We start from the raw sequence: 19,527 nt of genomic DNA on the forward strand, positions 1-19,527 counted from the left end.
TATTGGTGCTTTTGAAAGTTTAAGATTTCCATCTATTTTAGACAATACTTTAAACATAGTACAATCTAATACTTGTTTCCTTCTTTAATTTCATTTTAATTTAGGATTCAATTTCTTCCTTTATATTTTAATTCCCTTCTTAAGCAAAGTTAACATCTGCATTTTTACATATTATGTCTGTTTTGCCAAGAATACAAGTGTGCTTTTGCTTGATATGGTTGTTCTTGTTAAATCTTGAATGGAGCAGTTCTATTCTTGATAGAACCATCATCTAACAAGGATTTCAGGACAAGTGTGATAATGGCTAACTTCTATTTTGCATCCTGATATATTTTGTTCTGTTTTAATCTTTTGTATTTCTTTTTTCATCCTTCAACTTCTGGCATGCATGTGAGTAAGCTGGATAATCTCCCTGACAGTTGATGCATTTAGCTTTCTATACAGAGTAAGATTTGTTATGATGTTCTTTACTACATTAGGCACAGAGCCATGACAGACAGTTGGGGCATGTCCATATTTCTGACATTTAAAGCATCTCAGTGGATTAGGAATGTATGGTATAACAGGAAAGTTGAAATACCCTGCTTTTACAAATGCTGAAGGCTTAGGTGTATAAGGATGATGTTCTTGGTCAGAACCAGGTGGCCATACCTGTCACTCCCTGATCTTTAAGCTCTGAACATATCTTCTCTTCAGGAGCATCGAGGAGATCCCATTCTGATATCTCACTCCTCTAAACAGAGTTTGGTGTTTTATGAGATATCACTGTAATTGGTATTCTGCCTATTGATGTAGTCTTTAGTAATTTTTCTGAGTTGTTGACTAGTTGTTTCCACAAGGATACCACCAGAACATAGGTTTTTTTGACTGTTTTTGGAAGATCCTGCCAGTCATTCTAAATCCTTTTGAATAAAGAAAGGTGACACTGTCCTTATTGGCTTGTTACCTGTTGCATGGATAATCAGAAACACTGGCACATTTATACTGGTATCACACATCTTTTGTTTCTTACTTCTGTTATCAAAAGATGTACCTATGGTACATCAGTACTTGGTTGGGACCCTGAAATATTTGAAGATGAAGGATTTATGCTCAAGAGATTTTTTGTTCAGCACCAGAGTGCTGCCCACCCACCATGAATGCCCACTCACCAGCAAGCAATAACTGCACTTGGGAGTGAAATGCCAGGGCTACCCCAGATGCTATACCAGCGCCACAGCAAGGCTTGAGCCCGGTCCCCAGACTATGGGATAGGTGATTTACAGCAACAATGTTTAACCCTTGCAGGCAAACCCACAAGCCAAATGATCCTGATCCTGTTCATCCAGTACCACCTGTCTTACTGAAGCTGAGGCAAAAGTAGAGCAAGACTACCAGGATTCATGAGTCGCACTACACGACAAATATGGCAGCAGGGTGTTAGATCCTGGTGATGACTGTGGTCTGGAAAACAGTAAAAAAAAGACTCAAGAAGTAGAGCAAAAAAAAAAAGAGAATGAAAAGGGGCCAGTGCCATCACTGAGAGGTTCTCTCCACCATGAATAGGTCATAGGGAGGGATATAAATTGAAGAGATTATTTCTAGAATTCTCTACAACATTTGTCAAATCTGAACAAATTTAGCTACCTCACTTTACTAAAAATCTGGACACTGTCAGCAGATTCCATTGCCATATCCATAGAAAATGTTGGGTTAGGAACCTAAGATCCTGTGTTTGTCTTCCTGCTAGTGCATCTACATACATGAGATTAGTTGTACTTCTTTTGGCCCAAGGCTAAATATTGGCTTAATAATTTGTTAGCTAAATAAATTTATTAGTTAGTAATTATTATCACTGCACATGAAAGAAGATGTTTTATCCACTAAACATCAACATCAGAGCATCCATGTCATACCTGGTTATCCAGAAAGTTGTTGTTGATAATGTGAAGAATCCTGACAAGTAGAGTTAAAGAGACCAATAGCTCCACTATATAAGACACTAACTAAGCCACATTTGGATTTCTTGTCAGAGATCTGGTCATTACCTGATATCGACCATTACGAAACATTGAGAGTGTAAAGACAAATAGCTAAGACTATCTCAGGACTCCAGAATGTTGAGTATGAAGACAGATTAAGGGTTTGCAAAGCTTAGTACACAGAAGGAGGTGATATGACTGAGATATATAAATTGGTGAGTAGAGCCTATCAGAAAGATATAGAGGAGTTATTGCAAAGGGTAATAAGTGACAGGAGAACAAGAGGCCATCCCTGAAAACTGTACAAAGGGCATTTCAGTAAGGAATTAAAAAGAGATAGATTTTTTACATGGTGACTGATGAATAAGTGGCATGTGTTGCCAGAACAGGTGGTGAATGCCCAATGATGATAATTTTTGAATGATCACTAACCTCCCACAATGAGTCTTCTGACTGTTCCTGCAAGGAGTAGTCAGAAAATTCTTCATGGAAATAATACTAATACTATGAAATATTTATATTTACCTTGCTGTCACCAGTAGCTCCATATGTTACAACATTTGCACCCAAAGGTTCAGATCCTGGACTCTGACTTATATCAAAAGCAGGACTATACATATTTTGATCTATATACCGAGCTTCTTGTTTCCACTGCATATCAAAAGTCATGGCTAATGAAAAGTAAGCATATTCTAAAGCAGCATATGTAAGAAGAAAGAAGATGGTGACAATGGGTGCGAGAGTATTAATCTGTCCAACTATTATGAATATTACTGTCACAATGGCAAACAAAATGAGAGAATACACTGGAACTTTATTAGGACCTCTCTGTAAACAAATAGAAAAAAAAAACTAATTTATAAACAAATAGGAAAAAATACCTCAATTCTGTAGTGGCAAAAATCAGAAAGTAACACTTTAAAAAGACACTTGCATAAAATGTACCACTTTATGGCCAGCCCTGATGTAATTCAGGCCTGTCCAACCTTAGGTAATCAGAGGGTCGCATTAAAAAAAAAATTTATCCGAGGGCCGCATCCAGAACAATAAATACAGTACATAAATTAAATTACTTGGAGAGTCCTACGTTTAGTTAAGTTTAGTTCCCGGAGCATGCGTGTTGGAACAAAACAATGTAAGAACGCTTCTTTGACACATCTAATATTAGAAAAACATGTGGGTATATAGTGATGTAAAAACACCAAATAAAATTACCAATATCGAGATATCGATTAGTGATAGAATTAAAATATCTAATACATTCAATCAAATTTTATTTTATTTTTTCACTTGTGAAAATCAAAACCCACAGGCAGGCAGCACAAAATCGCACCGCAGGCTGCATCCGGCACATGGGCCATGTTCTGGACAGCAATGGCTTACATTAACAAATGAGAAAATTTCTGGATCCTATAGGTCAGAATTTGCATATTCAATTTGAATTGAATATCCATTCAATTCGAATTATTTTATTTTTTCACTTGTGAAAATCAAAACCCACAGGCAAGAGACACAAAATCGCACCATGGGCTGCATCCAGCACACTGGCCATGTTTTGGACAGCCCTGGATTACATTAAGAAATGAGAAAATTTCTGGATCCTATAGGTCAAGAAAAAAAAATGCTTATCAAAGGTTTATAAAACTTTCTTAATCAAACAGAGAGAAAAACTTAATGATTTTGATTCTAAAAACTATGTGCTTCCAGTTACATTATTTATGCATTTATTATGATTATTTCAAATAAGTGACAAGATATAGTTAGTGCTCATGCAGCCATTAAACACAATTCTGTAGATAAAACTCATAGAAATAAATCTTGGGTTTTGTTATGATAATTCCTTGTTTTAGAACCTTCAAAATCCAAGGCAAAAAGTGAGAAAAAAGTTTATTAATAAGTGAAATTATAAATCAATAATAGCTAATACTGGTTAAAAGTATGCAATTTTATATCATAGTTAGCCTAAGAAAATGGCAAAAGAGAGACATAAAATATCAGGAGGTTATTGAGAAGAGTGAAAGATAACAGCGTAGTGGGAAAGGTTTCAGTGTGTTGCCAAGGAATGACAGTGATGAGTTGAGATGGAGAGCCAGAATCATGAATGGTATGCTAGTGGAGCTGTGTGAGGAGAATGGAGTGCAGTTTGTGGATGTATGGCATGTGTTTGAGGGAAAAATGGAATTATACAAGCATGATGGGTTACATTCAAAGGGCTTTGGAGTGAGTGCACTGGAGAAAGTGTTGCTAGATGGAAGTGCAGTGTGTGATGCAAGCAGATATCAGATGATACCTTGCATGTCTTAGCCTGAGTCCATAGGTGGATGGTGAAAGCAAGAAGATCAGCTGTAGATAGCAAGTGGTGGAATTCATTCTGCTGGTCACTGATTAGTTGGCATGGCTCTAGATAGTTCATGAGTTGGTTGGTTGTTGACAACCTTCTCCATAATATTTGAGAGAACAGAAGGGAGAACAATTGGATGGTAGTTCATTGGATGACTTTTATCACCTCTCTTTGGGATGAGCTGGATGTGGACCTGTTTCCATGTTGATTAGTAGATGCTAGTTGAATAGGATAGATCGAAGAGGTGATACAGGATAAACCAAGTTTTTTGGTAGCTGCAGAAGCTACAGTTGATCTGGACTGGATGTGGACCTGTTTCCATGTGGGCACAATTTTTTAACACATAGGTAGGATACCATCAGGACCAGATGACATTTTTGTGTTTAGATTGTTAAGGATTCATTGGATTTCTTTGTCAGAAGACTATGGGAATCATGAATAGAGCTGCTCTTTGTGGAGTGGATGGAACTTTGCCCATTCTATGCAGGAATTAGAAGAGAATAGTGATGCAAGTAAGTTGGCCTTGTCTTTAGGTACAGTAACTATAGCACCACTGGTTATGAAAGTGGTGGAAACCTGAGTGGGCAGAAGTTTCACCCAGTGGCCTTATCAAGGGACCAGAACGAACAAATGCCATTTGGGCAGAAGGCACGTTTGCAGCATCTGGCCCTTTCACATTCTGGGACTTGGTGATGATTCTTTTGCAACTTTTGCAGGTTGCAGTATAGGCAGAGAGCAGCTGGAGTTTTGGCCTCAAGCCAATTGTGGTAAGCAGAATTACAGCATTGACACACTTTTTTTGAGAACCAAAGCTTGGATGGTGGTTCAGAATTTGAAGTGGAATAGGGGGATGAAAGCCTTCATTACTGTGAGGATGATTTCTGTTATTCAGTCTGAGAAGGTGTTTGAATCAGAAGAAATGAAGCAGTAGTCAGACCATAGGAAGGATGAAGAGAAGTCACAGAGGTCCACCCAGTTGACACCCTTGTAGTGTCAAAGGACAAGAGACTGTAAACTGGTGGGGGTAGGTTGTACTGCAGCAAAAGATACTCATATGAGGTTGTGGTCCAGTTTCCAAGAAGAGAACCAACAATCACCTGGAAGGGGAGCTTGTTAGGAAGAGGTGAAGTGTGTTGGCAAATTGGAGGGGGGTGGTGGTATGGTATTTTGGTGGGAATATTGATGGAGATAGGTTACTGCTGATGGCAAACACCTCAGCATCCCTGCCTGCTTGATCAGTGAAACTGGAGAAGGGGAAGCCAATATAAGTTGCAGACATTGAAGTCGCCAAGAAGGATGACCTCCTCAGTATTGGGACACTTAGATTGCAAAAAGTTGAGCTTTAGAGAGAGAGAAAGTTAAAGAGGTTCAGAGTGGGTGATGGAATTTGGAGAGCAATACAGGGAGCATATGGAAAGGGCAGGTTGATTTAATAGAGAAATTTTGAGCCAAAGCAGACCAAATAGTGGGGAATCAAAGATTTGCAGTCTGTGGTATGGTATGTAGGTTCTCACGAATGCACAGGTGCCACTCCTGTGGCAGAAAGAGATGTGTAATGTGTAGTTTGAGCGGTTGAGGTACAGTGGCTGCTGAGGTTGCCAGTTGGGAGGGTTCTGAAAGGAATAGTAGAGTTCTGGTTTAGATGACTGTATGTGGTAGTGCATATAATTTTTATTGCTGTTTAGGCTACGAATGTGGCAAAGTGGATGTGGAACTTTTTTTTTTTTTTGGTAAGAATTGTGTTGGCGGGTTGTTTGGTTGGATTTCTGTTGCCTTTTATGATTTTTTTTTGGTTGGATTTTTGATGTTTTTTGAACTATTTTGTGTGTGCGAATTTTTGAGATCTACAATAAACATATATTCCTTTCAGTTGTGGTTCATTGTGTTTGGACTCGCAAAACTGCCCACACAGAGGGGAGTCAGTCTCCTGTTCATACATTCTCAGTCATTAGCCAGCAGACTCAATCCATGATGAGTCTGCTGACTCCATGGAGGTTACTGTAATAATAATAGTAACAATAAAATAATCCCAATACTGCCCTAGAAGTGCAAAGAGTGACTAGTGAGGTTCTTCAAAACATTTCCATGGCTTGTGTCAAATGATGGGTGGATGGATGGACCAAGAATGACAACATCCATATTGCCGATCACTAATTATTATTACAGGTATCTCCATGGAGTCAGTAGACTCATGACGGGAGACCCAAACTATCAAAACAATATCTATCATACCTCTTCTTGAATTAATTTACAGATGAAGAACTCACAACTAAGTCAGGCAATGCATTCCACTCATTCACCATCCTCCAAGCAAAAAATCTAGTTCTCACACTCTTGTCAACCAGACTTTTCCTTAATTTCCAGGGATGACCTATTGTTCTTCCATCACTATCACACAGCTGAAATATTTCCCCTGCATCAATCTTATAAAAACTTTTTAGTAATTTAAATGTTTCTATCATATCCCTTCTTCTCTGCCTATCAATCAACCTCTGCAATCCACAAGCTCTCAATCTATCAATGTAGGGAGCATTAAAGAGGTTCAGAGTGGGTGATGGAATTTGGAGAGCAATACAGGGAGCATATGGAAAGGGCAGGTTGATTTAATAGAGAAATTTTGAGCCAAAGCAGACCAAATAGTGGGGAATCAAAGAACCCTCTCCTCTGAACCCTCTCCACAACCTCCTCATCTCCAAGGAATCCAGATGACCAGACGTGAGCACAGTAATCCAAATGTGGAAGTATCAACGCCTTATAAAGGGGAATAATAACCTCTTTATCTCTGGTTGTTAGTGTGTTCTTCAATAACCAAGTAATCCTATGTAATCTTGGACACCTTAGCAATGTGCCCTCTTAACTTCATCTCTCTATCCACCAACACCCCCAAGTCCCTAGCCTCATTAATCTCTTGGAGCACCGTTCCATCAATGTGGTACACAGCTGGTAATCTTTTAATCCCAAAATGCATGACTTTACACTTTTACACATGGAACCAACATCCATTACCTTTTGCCCATTTTGCCAGCTTATTCAAATCCTCCTGCAAACTCTCAACATCAGCTTGATTTTTTATTGCACCACCCAACTTTGCATCATCAGCAAACAACTGAAGATCTCCCTTCAAGCTATTTCCTATATCATTTATGTACAAATTAAACAATAATGGCCCAAGCACAGATTATTAGCAGGTCATCAGGCAATAAAGATGTTGGTTGTTTATGACTTTTCCCAGGATTTTAGAAAGAAGCTAGATAATTGTTGCCTGGCTTTTAGCACCCTTTTATTTTATTTTATTTATTGATTTATTTATTTTGAAATAGTTTGAATATATTATGCTTGTTTCCATGCTCTAGGCTAGATGCAAATCAAGTAGGAAAGATCAGAATAGCAGATCATATGAATTGATGTACAAGACTGTTGATAATATCCATCTTCTGTGATGAATGATGATGTGAGGATGAGTGAATATATCTGCCAGTAAAGGTTGGTTTCTGATAAACTGAAATTCAAAATGACATATAGGATTTTGAATTACTGACTGAGAATATATCTTTTAAATTACTTTCAAGTTCGAGAAGTTGAGCATTATTTAAATAAAACTCTTTCATTATTTCAGGTATTTGATTTACTAATAAGACCTTGCTTGCTTTTTGATAAATCTCCATGCAGAATGCAACTTGATGGTCTCCTTGATTTTGACAAAATTAGAAATAATATCAGCAATGTGACAATGCTTAAGAAACACAAGTCTATTATGTAAATTAGACTTCTTCAAATACAGCTTCATATCTTCTCACAGATTTCCAACATTTCTCAGCATAAAGTTATCTAATAGTTTTAATGGAGCATGTGTAATAGACATAGTTAAAAACTTTCATGGCTTCTTCTTCACCCATAGTCTGTCAGGGGTGGGCAACCTTTTTAAATGTGTGCGCGCGCACGCGTGTGTGTGTGTGTGTGTGTGTGCGTGCGTGCCAATATCGTCAAATCTTGGATGGAAAATTTTCTCACATGCCAACTGAAATTTTGGAGAACATATTATTATTTGGTGTCTTTTAAATTTTGTATTTCAAATAACTAAAAATCACACTAGAGCAGTAAAATCAAAGAATATTGCAAGATCGATTATCGTAAGCCATTTAAGATTGAATGAATGTAAAAATTAGTGACAGAATTTTTACTTAAAGTCCTTCTACCCTGTTGACAGAGTGAATATTTTTTATTTGCCTTTAAGTGTAATTCTAGCTGCCATATACAGCCACATAATTTAAAGACACAATTTCTAACATTAGCAAAAGAGTCAACAATAATTCTGAATATTTTGTTTTTTTATAAAGATTAATCAAACATAATTTAAGTTTTTCTAATATATTACAGTACACAATCTCATAATCATTTTACTTGACTAAAGCACAATAAAAGAAAATAAAATTAAAGATATTCTTTTATTAATTCTTAATGCCTTATGAGTAATACATAAAAATTACAGATAAAATAAAATGTTATTTTACCTACATAATATATTAAACAGGTTAATCTTTACCATTTTTAGCAAAAAAACATCAAATCAAAATAGCAAAAGAAAAGTAATGGAGGCTTTATTTATTTAGCATCACTGATGACTGATAATTTATATCAGGTTTATATTTTGTAACCTTTAGATATATGCATGTGCTACTAGTTTCATCTGTAAGGCTACTCTCCTATTACGAGACTTAACAAAGTTCATCACTGAGAACAATGATTCACAAGAATCATTGTTCTCAGTGATGAACAGTGATTTCATTCTCAGTGATGAACAATGATTCATTCACAAGATGCAAAAATGGATAGTAATGCTGTTGCAAGGATTTTAAACATATAAAAGTTTCTGGAATAGTATTCCAAGTCTTTAGTACCTCATTTTCCACACTTCTCTTTGTTACTCCCATCTCTAATCGCTCCTTTCAATATTTTCCAAGTCAACTCTGAAGTCAACAAATTTCTGCCTCCAAATTGAGCTAGTTTGAAAATCAATCAACTGCATTATAGATGGTTTGGAAATAGAATGTTTGTTTCATTTTCTTATTACTTATTATTACTAAAACAGTTAATACTGTTTGTTTCTTTATTGCATTTTTATTTGGTATCACTCTAATAAAATAAAATTGTATTTCATTAAGTTAAAATATACAACTCACCAAAGATGTGGGATATGTATTTATTTATTAAATTATTTTTTAAGGTGAGCTCTCGTTGTGTGCTGGAAAAAAAAAAAAGAGAGAAAAAAAGTCATTGGCATACCACATTTGGAACGTGTGCCAAAGGTTCCCCACCCCTGGTCTATGTAGTCTGTTGGGGCACTATAAAGGTAACAGTCCTAACATACTTAAATATAAATACATAGATATTTTTGTGGCTTAAACATGTAAAAAATATATATATATAATTTTATTTAAAAACTCCACATCCAATGTTATGGTTATTATCATGAAGACAGACTGATAACTACATGCAAAACATGAATCATAAGAATGAGTCATACAGTATGTGCATACTAGCTTGTGTCTTGGGCACAGATAAAATATATGATAAGTTTGAAATATCAGAAGGAAGAAACTGCCACAATATTTAGCCAACAGCTGAGTCTACCAGTAACAGCTGGGTTGTAAATTTAACTGTCAGACCATTAACAAATGATAAACTAAATGTGTTGTCTAAAGGTCCTGATTTTGTCTTGTCTCTTTCACATATACCTTACTTAAAAGTTATGGTAAATGTGGAAAAAGGTATCAGAGATGAAATTAGGGCCTCCTTCGATGAGTCTAAGGACTCCCTGGAGTCGCCCATAATAATAATAAAAAGAAGAAACTGCATTCTGAGATTGCCTAAACTCTATACAAAGCAAACCTCCCACCTCTTTTAAATATACCCTTCCCAGAAGTACAAGCTCTTCACTCTCTACACCACAACACCAATACTGTCATCACAAAGGCTGAAAAAAGTAATACCACTGCTTGTCATGAATAAAATAAAATCATAAAGTAAAAAGGAAAGTAAAATCATAAAGTTAATATCTTATTGAGAGATAAGTCAGTGTGATCAGCAGAGAGCCAACAAAAAGTCAAATCAAGAAATTAAATAAATTCTTAGGCAATGCACCAATCTTGGGATGCTACCACTATTGAGGTTATGAATTCATCATGCTCATCCACCTTGTCTATATGATTTTCCTAAAATCCATAATGATGGCAACCCATGATGCCCAATAGTGGAATGTATATTGGTTCTCCCACTTACAACCTTGCAAAACATCTTTCTTGTCATCTTTGGAATCTCACTGGGCACACCAGCTCATATATTAAAAACAGACGTTAAAGAAAAAATAAATTAAATATCTATGTCTGTCTAGTAACAAGATTATGGTTTAATTTGATGTGGTCTCATTATTCACCTACATACTGCTAAAAGAGACCCTTCAGTTTTTATAACCTGATTTCCAAGAGGCCATTGTTGGTCTATTTAAATTCACTATCAATGTAGGATATTTTACATGTAATAAATTGTTCAAATAGATCAAAGGACCGACAATGGGCTGGGCAGTCCTAGCTCACCAGTCTTAGCTGATTATTTTATGGAGCATCTAGAAAAATAACTCTTTTACACTGCATTTCCTCAACCTCATATATGGTTATGCTTTATTGATGATATATTTGCAGCCTGGTCTCACTCTGAATCAGAATTACTTCAGTTCCTGGAGAAAATACTCCCATATCAAGTTCACCATTGAACATGAATACAATAACCATCTATCCTTTTTTTTGGATATCTTAATAATTCAAAATCCTACATGTCATGTTGAATTTTCAGTTTATCAGAAACCAACCTTTATATGAACAAAGGAAGGTAGAAATCTTCCTAACATGGTGAAAGGTTAAGAGAGTCTCACAATGTTAAGGGATTTTAGAACTTCAGCAATATGTTCAGAAATTCCTTTCAAATATGGAAGTGGAATATGAGAGATAGCTGTTAAAAGCTTGGTTGATTAAGACTCGTTAAGACCATTTTTTAAAAAAAGCAGATTTGATATAATTCAATTCTTATTGTAGAATATCTTCAGTGGAACATATATTTTGAGCACAATATAATAAGATCTTAATGCTTCTGTCTTTTTGACTTTGATGATGATGAGCAGTAGCATGGATATATCAGCATGTGTTTTTTTTTTTTTTGAAAAACTGAAAATTGTAAACTACCATACTATTGACGAAGAATTAATATATCGAAATAGGCCTGGTGATTGTTTTTTCCCCCTCCTCTAAGGTAAACTGAATTCTAGAATAAATCAAATTTATTTTAGATATAGAATTTCAAATCTGATGGAGAACAATTCCATATCAGAAAAATATCATCATCACACTGCAGGCTTGGGAGAAATATCATTAAGGAGGCTATATTCAAAATTTTCCATTTAGTAGTTGGCAAGCACGAGAGAGAGAGAGAGAGAGTCTAAATTATAATTTTAGATTTAAAATTATCTAAAATTCAAGGAATGTCTGATTTTGCAAAAGAGCACATTCCTTCCTTTTTTTTTTTTTTTTTTTTTTTTTTTTTGCAAAATGCATCATGCAAGATAGATGGGAAAAAATGGGGTGGATTGTAGTTATGAAATGCTAGTTATGCTAATTGGGGTTCTGTTAGGAACAGTAGATTAAGTTTCAATGCTTTGTGAGTAGTGGTGAATAATCATTAATGTTAGTATTGTGCTCCTGGTTGTTGTTGAAATGGATGAGGAAGTGTTTTTTATTGAATGAAAAATTTTTGCACATAGGCTGGATTTTTTCTGGGGAGAGGTATAATTTTTTGTTGTAATGTCACCCAGTTAAACTATTCCCCCCACCCCCACCTCTTGCTGTTTTCATTAGGGAACAAGGACAAACAGTGAAAAGGCTACAAGAACAAGCTTCAACTCAACATCAACAGAATTTAAGAGAGACCCTATCAGCATAAGAAGAATCAATGGAAATGAAGTAGAACTAGCAGAAGAATTACAGATATACCATGTCAACATAATTGGTATTACTGAAACAAATACAAAAACAGATTAAACAACCAGTACAAGATGTTATATTCAGGCAATAATGGCCATTGAAAGAAAGCAGAAGCTATAGTATTTGACACTAAACTTGATTATAATTTGCTTGCATGGCAGGCAATATCAAGTAGAGTGATGTGGGCAAACATGAAATTGATAAATTGGACAATGAGACTTATTTGTGCCTATTTTCCCAAAGAAGGTTCCAAAAAAGGAAGAAGTGGAGAATTTTTCTGAGCTAGTCAAGATGGCAGCCAACATAAAGAAAAAGGAAGAAGCAGTCCTATTAGTAAGTATCTTAAAATTCTAAAAATCAAAAATTGCTGTCTATGCAAAAAGTCTGGATAGACAGCAATTTTTGCTGTTTTCTCCAGATTTTCCCAAAACATTTCTATATGTCTGGTATTCATTTCTTTCTCTGTCCAAACAACAGAATAAATCATCTTTCATCAAGGAAAATTTGGAGAAAACAGCAAAATACCAATAATGATGGTGGTAAGCATTTGCTGGATTTCTGTTCAGGACACAGCCTAGTGCATTACTAACACCATGATTCAACATAAAAAAACATACACAGATTCACACGAAGAGAGGACACAGAAATAAAAACAGCCTCACTGACTGTTATTGTTGATAGTGAAATCTTTCTGCTGGTTCACAAACCAAGAGTATACAGGGGATGTGAAACAGAAATGCATTTAAATTTTAATTATCAGCATCACCTTTATCACATGATATATTTGAATCTGTAGTGATAATGCTTTTGTAATTAAAACAAACAGTTTCATTATCATAAGATCACCATGATTTAAAAAAAAAAATGAAAATGGGTATGACATACCAAGAATCTACTATTCACTATCGCTACTTCTAGTCTCGCATATGATTGGTGTATTATTAACAAAAGATCGCACGACTCAACAACAAAGACAAGTCGATGATTGTTGGGTTGAAATGCTGATTCTCTTTAACCAAATTCCAAAATATCTGAAACTGCCATAACAACATTCACTATCTATTTCATAAAGTTTGAATCTTTTCTGTGCAAGGTATATGCAAAACTTTTTAATTTCTTTTTTCATAAAGTAAAATCAGGAGTGTGAGATATATGCGAAGGTGAGTTATATTCAAGTAAATATGGTAATTTATAACCAAATGGGAAAAAAAAAAACTTTCAACAACTATCTCTAATTCAGAGTATTTTAATAATAAGATGTTATACCATTTTGCTACTTGTATATGGGAAATATTACTTCTGCATTACTTCAACCTTGATATCTCTCTTCTGGGTCTGGCTCCTACTGATGACATTTAATAATATTCGTCTTTGGGCTTGAATCTGGGGAGTAGAGTGGTTCTGCTTGGTGGCTGGTTTTTGCCTGTTACTGAGTATTGCCACCAATGAAGTTTAATGAGTTAGGAGTGATCCCTTTGAGTTACTGAGTGAAATTTAGACAGCTCTTGTATATCACTTAATCTTTGGAGAGAAGTATCTCCCAAACCTTAACAGTACCTCACTAAAGGTTGAAACCAATCTGGGTAGTGGCCCTTCCCATAATGCATGGCATTATACATACCCAAAAGGATGCGTGCTTTGCATTATGGAATACTAAGGCATTAACGTGAAGTCATTAGCCTCTACATACAAGTAGCCTAGTCATGAAGATGTTTTACATGCAAACTTTGCTTGCTTACATTTAAAGGATTAAACAAGAATATGGGATATTAAGGCATTAATGTGAAGGCATTAGCCTCTACATACAAGTAGCCTAGTTACGAAGATACTTCACATGCAAACTTTGCTTGCCTACACTTGGATAAAGGATTAAACAAGAATATAGTTTCTTGGTATCTTTAATTTAATTTATAACCAAGTTATTTAATTATTATTTTCTCAAATATCTCCAAGAAGTCAGACTCATCATGGAAAGTTATTATGCCTTGAACTCTACAGACAACACATTCATAATCACCTTTGGCAACCTATTTCACCCATTTACCATCCTCCAAGCAAAAAATCTAGTCCCATCAAACTCTAATCATGTTCTTACACAATTTCCAGTGGATGACCCCTTCTCTTTTGCCTACTGACTAGTCTTTTCAGCCTAAATCTTTAATCTATGCTCATAGGAAGCAGTTCACAGACCTGCCACAATCTTGGTCACTTGCCTGATCCTTTCCCCAACTTCCTTATCTCAATAAAAAAATCCAGTAGACCACATCTGTGTGTAAAAAGTGCACATATGGTCTTATTAAAGCATTATAAAGGGTAATAATAATCCTATCCTTGCTTTCCAGTCCATTCTCCAAAAACCCAGTAACCCATATTACTAACCCATAGTCATCCTGCAGGATTTCTACTTCATTTCTATTTCATCCTAGCTCTGCATCATCAGCACACACCACCTGATTATGTCTTTCCCCTTAAATTTTATTGTTCAATCCACCTATTTCTTGGAAAGGTGAATTCTATAGGTAAAGAGAAAAAGCAGATATGGGTTATTATTATTATTATTATTCAGGCCTCTATGGAGTCAAAAGACTCATCGTGGGAGGTCCTTCCTAAGAACATAAAGTCTGTCAAGACTCATCGAGGGGAGGTCCCCCTAAGAAACACAAAGTCTATCATACCACTCCTTAAACTCATTGACCGCTCTCACCCTCACTACTCCATCAGGCAATGCATTCCATGGCTCAACCATCCTCTATGCAAAGAAACCACTCCTCACCCTCTTGCTCACAGTTTCCTTTTGTAACTTCCAGGGATGGCCTCTTGTCATCACTCCTTCCTCAACCAAGTGAAAGAACTCCTCAGTGTCAACCCTGTAACCACCTCTCAACAGTTTAAAAGTCTCAATCATATCACCTCTCCTTCTTCTATCCACCAAACTCTGCAGTCCACATTCCCTCAGCCGATCGTCATAACCAAAATTGTACAATCATGAAACCATCTTTGTCATCCTTCTTTGTACCCTTTCCACAGTTAATTTATCCCCTTCAAATCCTGGGGACCAAATCTGAGAACAATAGTCTAAGTGTGGTCTGATCAAAGACTTATACAACGGAATGATAACCCTCTTATCTCTGCAGGTCAGTGTCCTTCTCATAACTGCAGCAATCCTCTGTGTTACCTTCATCACCTTTGCAATATGTCCCCTAAACTTCAGGTTTCTATCAATCATCAACCCCAGATCTCTTGTCTCCCCCACTTCCTCCAGTATAACTCCTCCCATAGAGTATGCAGCATCCCATCAATGTTTCCCAAACCTCAAGACCTTACATTTTGCTGCATTAAACTGACACCCCCATTCATTTGCCCATCTATATAGCTTATTCAAATCTGCTTGCAGGGCTACCACATCTGCACTATTACTAATAATCCTTCCCAGCTTCGCATCATCCGCAAACAACTGAATATCCCCTTGCAATCCACTGGCAATGTCATTGATATAAAGATTAAACAATGTAGGTCCTAGTACTGAGCCCTGTTTGATCCCGCTTGTAACCCTCTGCCTCCTTGAAACTGCTCCACCATACACAACTCTCTGATACCTATCAGACAGCCTTTATTGGAGTATTTCATCCTCTAGGATGAAATACTCCAATAAAGTGTTCATTGAACAATTCCACTATGTCCTCTGCATCAGTCACTCTATTCCCATTTTTATCCCACAATATCATTCTTCCACAGTCATTTCTCCTCCTACTGGCCACATAGCTAAAAAATTCCCTAGGATTTTCTTTGGATCTTAGGGCCAATCTCCTCTCATATTCCAGTTTCGCTTTCCTTACCACACAAGTCACTCTTCTGGCCTGTGTCTTATATTCTTCACGCATCCTCTCTTCACCTGTCTCCTTATATCTCTTCCATAGCCTCTTTTTCACATGCAATTCCTGTTTAATATTGTTTGTCATCCACTTTACTCCAAATTGTGCCCTCTTCTTCACTCGTGGTATACAACTTACCATTGCTGCTAACAAATATTCTTTCACAATTTCTCACGCACTAATGATATCCTGGCCTTCCAATTCCTCCCTCCATGAAACTTCCCGAAGTTGACGTCTAAGACTATTATATTCACCTGCATTATAATTCCACATAAGTTCCCATCTCTTTGATACTCCTGCATGTCTATTCATTTTTCCATGTCAAAACCATATGGTCACTCTCTCGAACTGGTGGGAGAGATGTTCATCAATTTTCATCCCTCTGCCCAATTAATACATGGAAAATTCAGCATAAAAGATTTTATCAGCAGCTTCTCTAAAATCTTCTACTGTACATGAATATATATATATATATATATATATATATATATATTGATGCATCATCACAATATGGCAATATGCCACAAAAACTCTTCCAAACTTAATCAACAGGCAAGGATTAAACCAAGGGTTGGCAAACCTTTTAGACTATTGACCCCTTTATGAAATCCTTGATCCCTCATCGATCCCCATCATGTTAAATAAATGAATAAATGTTATCAATAATAAATTTCTCAATTTAAAAATAATAATCCCTTTTACTTCTTTACTGCTTCTTGATAAGAAATATGTAAAGAAATTTAAAGAAAATACTTAAAGAAATTATTGATTTTATTGATTTACTTGGAATGGTTAATGAGAAGTATGTGTTTGATGATTAGTTGCATGTTTACTAGAAGTTACTCAAAATCATTGTAGGTGTTTATTGACCCCTTGGATAGCCACATCAGAAACCCCATTTCTTTAAGTGGTCGATATCGATCACCCAGAGGTCAACATTGACCACTTTGCCGACCCCTCGATTAAACGGTCAGCATGGTTGGCCAAGTGGATCATGTATCTGCTTACCAATCATGCTGATTGATTTATAATTATGACAAAGCAACTAGGGCCACTTTTTCTGTTTTACAGGACGTAAAATCTCATCATCGAAAGGGATGTTTGTGAATCTTTAGTGGCAAATAGGATATGACATACAGAAGAGGACAATCCACTTAATAATTGACTCTTCCCCCATAGACACCTTTCTATTTCTGCAATGGGTTTTTCCACAGTACTTTCATGAGTATTACTCCTCTAAATTGGCTGCTAAAATTCCTCCACTTTTTTCTGACCATGTAAGAAGTACAGCAGCCACCGTAAACACCCATATCCTGTCCAACTCCAAACATGCTAAACAAACTTGTCTTCCTTCATTCCATCCACCTCACATCTTTAGAACAATCTCCTCGATATTGTTTTTTCCACCGAGTACAGCCTCCAACTCTTTAAGACACATGTCAACAGGCCACTTCTTTCTCCTTAATCGCTTACCCAGTGCCATGTGTTATATCTATAACACATGGCACTGCATAGTGTTATAGATATAACATTATTATATCTATAACACTGCATAGTGTTATAGATATAACACTATTGCATATGCATAGTGTTATAGATCCTATCCTGCGACCTTTCAATGTGTGGGGTTATCATTAAAAAAAAAAAAAAAATTCAATCAGTGTTTCAACAGGTTCCATGTTTGTCTGTAGAGTAGAATTACCACATTATTTAACCATAATATATAGGTTTAAATTTCATGAATGGAATTCACAAACAAATATGAAATAAATTACCTTTCTTGACAACATAATGACCCAGAAGCTCTGGCATTGTATCATCCATGATAGGATGACACAATGCCAGAACATGGTATCCCACCATCTTATCACAGATGACCAATGTATTTACAAAATTGGGCTCAGATGTAAGTTATTAAACTTACCCCACATCCCAAAAATCGCACAATAGGAATCACATTTTCATTAGCCATCGACTGAATGATACGTGGAGATGCATATAGAGTTCCCAAGCAAGTAGACATTGCAGAAATATATAGTCCGGCCATCAAGAGCACACTAATTGCTGACACCTATAAAAAAAAAGGATTATTATTTTATATGTTCTAATTACCATCTCTTTTATGAAGTTGATATTTTATGCTAAGCTTTCTGAATTAAAAAAAAAAAGTTCAATTTTTAATTTATTATTATTTTACTTATATCATAGCATTTTATGACTTTATTACACTACAGATAAATAGACTGACAGTACAGATACAGGATAAAAAAAAAAATAAATAAATAAAAATAAGCATTTTGTATCTAAAATTATCTTTGCTAGTCTGGTTGGCTGAGTGGATAGCATACCATCTCTCTAAAAGGTCCTAGGTTCAAATCCCACCATGGTCTAAAGACAATCACAAATGTTCATGCCAACAGAATTCAAACCTGTGACCTGTTGGTTGGAGAGAAGTATGCTAACCACTTTGCCAGCTCCTCGAGTTTATAAGGCTTGTCTTGGAAAAAATTCTTATCTCATCATCTCTTTAAACATATAGCTAACTGACTTGATGTATTATATAATCAAGTCAGTTAGCTATATTTTTAAATGTATCATTCTCACACAAAAGTAACCTTAATAGAGCACTATTCTGGAAAGACTTTTAATGGGATTATATTGATCAAGTGCATATAATAAACAACTAAGTTATACCAACTAGTTTCACCAACTAAGGCTGTTGGCATCTTCAGGGTACATAACTGATGTAAGGCACTAAAAAATAAAAAACTGTTACAAACTATAATCAACCGATTCCAATTATATTAAACAAAGAACAGAGTGCATACAATACATTCATAGAGCGTGGATGATATCACTTGTTATTTAGGAACGTTCTATAATTGGCACTATAATTCAGTTCTGGCGAGTTGAAGGATCTGATAAGGGTCTTCCAGATCATGGGCAAGATTAGTCCTTGGTTCCTGTTAAGGTTTTGTATACAGTGGGTAACTGTTGTAGCCTCCTTTTTTAGAGCACTATTCTAATTAGTGCTCTATTATGGTTGCTACAAAGTCTACAATGAGAATGAAAATATATATGTATATATTTTTTCATTTTCTCTCTCTCTCTCTCTCTCTCTCTCTCTATATATATATATATATATATATATATATCTTTGTGATTTTATTCTGCACCTTAAAAAAGGTTCATACTATTAGTATTATTTTGGTTTCTTAATCTATTTCTTTAAAATAGTACTAATTTTCACAAACCGTAAATTAAAGCGACCTTAGCAAATTTGTAGCTAAGCGCCTTTCACAGTGTGACAATTTTAGAAATTG

The 19,527-nt window shown here is 35.8% G+C and overlaps 1 protein-coding gene across 3 annotated transcripts in view; it reads right to left on the reverse strand.

The window, feature by feature from the left end:
* LOC150097663 (solute carrier family 12 member 8) overlaps positions 1 to 19,527 on the reverse strand; it is a 280,215-nt gene that overhangs the window by 85,407 nt on the left and 175,281 nt on the right. For all 3 annotated transcript variants that reach the window (XM_090407151.1, XM_090407150.1, XM_090407152.1), the window contains exons 10-11: positions 18,129 to 18,275; positions 2,487 to 2,789 (exon numbers count right to left, since the gene is read on the reverse strand). In XM_090407151.1, coding sequence (XP_090263277.1) covers positions 2,487 to 2,789; positions 18,129 to 18,275 — 450 coding nt within the window. The remainder of the gene's footprint in view (positions 1 to 2,486; positions 2,790 to 18,128; positions 18,276 to 19,527) is intronic.

The sequence above is a fragment of the Typopeltis vanoorti genome, chromosome 17 (assembly GCF_054136105.1).
Source record: "Typopeltis vanoorti isolate ZY-2024b chromosome 17, IOZ_Tvanoo_1.0, whole genome shotgun sequence".
Classification (NCBI taxonomy): Eukaryota; Metazoa; Arthropoda; class Arachnida; order Uropygi; family Thelyphonidae; genus Typopeltis; species Typopeltis vanoorti.